This window comes from Ursus maritimus (assembly GCF_017311325.1).
Source record: "Ursus maritimus isolate PB19 chromosome Y unlocalized genomic scaffold, ASM1731132v1 scaffold_Y2, whole genome shotgun sequence".
NCBI classification, from domain to species: Eukaryota; Metazoa; Chordata; class Mammalia; order Carnivora; family Ursidae; genus Ursus; species Ursus maritimus.
The window spans coordinates 1-2,683 of NW_024423335.1; the positions used below are offsets into that span (position 1 = coordinate 1).

Below are 2,683 nucleotides of genomic sequence, written 5' to 3' on the forward strand. Positions count from 1 at the left end.
GCAATAGACAAAAATATAAAATGATAAAAAACCAAACCAAACCAAAACAAAACCCCAAAAACTTTCTCATCTAATTTACACATAAAAAAAAAAGTTGATTAAAGATTTGAATTTGTTAACCATCATACCAAGGAAATGGCCAGTTAGAAGAGTATTTTTTCCTCAGAAAAATTCTGAAAGGCTAAAGTATGGAGGAAAACTAATTTAGCTGTCCAGAAATACAGAAACATAGAAAAAGGTTATCTTCAAGTCAGTAGTCTGACATTGCCATGTTTTGTCAGATATCATAAAACATGTGATTATTATTAGTTCCAGCTGGAGCAGCTCTGTGAGAGTCCTGGAGTAGAGGCAGTGCTCTCCTACATCCAGCTGGTTGACACTCTATTCTTGGAAGGTTGCATAGACATAGCTTTTAGTCAGCAGTCTTATGAACAGCTATAAAACCAGTGGTGCAAGACCTTTCCTGAAGAGCAGAAAAGGTGTCATTTAATATTCATGGGATAATATCAAGAGGATGATGACAATGAAGGAGCCTAAAATTAAAAATAAGATATGTTAATTGTTTTGGTATGTTAATTCTTAATACTGTTCTTAGGTCATGGCTATCAACATAGAGCCTACTCATGAAGTGAATTAGAAAGAAACTCCATTTTCCCAGAAAGTTTAACAGCCTGCTAAATGGTGTGGTCTTATTGTTTCATTAAGACCATTTCTTCAAGGTTTTGAATCATTACCCCATTTTTCTGTAGTTCAAAATTTAGTCAAAATACATGGAACATTTAGACCATTTACTAAAACAAAGAGTATTGTAGAAAATAATTTGAAAATTCAATTAAAATTTCACTAATGAGTGACTGGCTTAGTATAGTATAAAGACTATCACAATATTATAAAAGAAAACACAGATTTCAAAATGTAAATATTGTGATTATTATTTAGGCCACTCTTACTGAAAAGCAAAAAACAGTAATGTGTATCGATTGGACATGGATAAAGGGCTTTGAAAACACAGAAATATTTTCTTATTATGCAGTATCTACTGAGCCAAGGGAAAATATAAATATCCTATTAATTTGAATTTATCAGATAGCAAAAACAAACACTGCTACTTCAAAAACCCAGCTAACTACGTACTCACATGTTAAATTCACTTACTAATGTAAACTGGTCATAGACGTGTATCAGGTCCTCCATTTTGTACTGTTCTAGCACCACAAAATTGTCCAGAGTTCCACTTGTTTTTCGTGCACAGTCTTGGCAATGTACTATGTAAGTCTTTTGAGAATTGCTTTCATTAGTGACAAAAAGGAGATCAAAAACCTCCACCTATTTTATATAAAAGAAAAAGCACTGAATGGAGAGTTGAATTTACTGCACCACCATAGTGTGACTATGGAGTTCTACTTTACATGAAATTATGGACAGTGATTTTTGTAAATGGAAGTACTTAAAAAACAACAACAAAAAACACCGTCTCATAGTTGAATGTTTGAGACACCAGGTTTACCTGTACCACAGAAACAAGAGCCGTATTATATATTTAGAGATTGAGCCAAGGGAATTAAATACTGATTAAAACTGCTCAACTTTAATACACAGTCTGATAAAGATCAGCTTATTTTTATTTCACCCAAAATAATTAGTATACAATCAGGTAAAGAAATAATTCTTTTTACTTCTCTACGATAGCATTCATACTGTTCTGTGTTTATTTTTTATTTTCTAAATTATTTTTTTATTATTATGTTCAATTAGGCAGCATATAGTACACATCATTCGTTTTTGATGTAGTGTTCAAGAATTCATTAGTTGTTCTGTGTTTAGATACTTCTCCCCCCTCACAGATTGGCTCCACAAAGGTGGTGATTGTGTTTCATTCATTTTTGGAACTTTAGAGCATATATATCATAGCTTAATATTTAATATTTAATTAAAGCTAATAATAAAAGGAAAAACAAAATCATTGAAAAATATATATTCAGATCATTATTATTTTTCTGGGCATGGAGCCCAACGTGGGTCTTGAACTCAGGACCCTAAGATCATGACCTCAGTTGAGATCAAGAGTTAGATGTTAACTGACTGAGCCACCTACGTGCCCCAACAACCAGTTATTTTTCAGAACTGGAAATGATAGATGAGTAACAAAAACTGGTTACTTTTAAGCCTTGCATATTAAAGAAAATAAGTACAAACAGTGTATTCATGAGTATTATTATACCAGAAGACAATAAGGACATGTTTAATACAGAAACAACAATGATTTAAAAAGCTCCAGCAGAAACATGGACGGCACTGGAGGAGATAATGCTAACTGAAATAAATCAAGCAGAGAAAGACAATTATCATGTGGTTTCTCTCATTTATGGAACATAAGAACTAGGAAGATCGGTAGGGGAAGAAAGGGATAAAGAAAGGGGGGTAATCAGAAGGGGGAATGAAGCATGAGAGACTATGGACTCTGAGAAACAAACTGAGGGCCTCAGAGGGCAGGGGGGTGGGGGAATGGGATAGACCGGTGATGGGTAGTAAGGAGGGCACGTATTGCATGGTGCACTGGGTGTTATACACAACTAATGATTCATCGAACTTTACACCAAAAACTAGGGATGTACTGTACGGTGACTAATATAATAAAAATATATTATTATAAAAAAAAAAAAGCTCCAGCAGAAAGAAGGAT

General features: G+C 33.6%; 1 protein-coding gene across 1 annotated transcript in view; it reads right to left on the reverse strand.

The window, feature by feature from the left end:
* Nucleotides 1–17: 17 nt before the first annotated feature.
* LOC103680203 (lysine-specific demethylase 6A-like) overlaps nucleotides 18–2,683 on the reverse strand; it is a 143,311-nt gene continuing 140,645 nt past the window's right edge. The window contains 2 exon segments of the mRNA XM_040636038.1: nucleotides 18–533; nucleotides 1,156–1,326. Coding sequence (XP_040491972.1) covers nucleotides 507–533; nucleotides 1,156–1,326 — 198 coding nt within the window. The 3' untranslated portion in view covers nucleotides 18–506.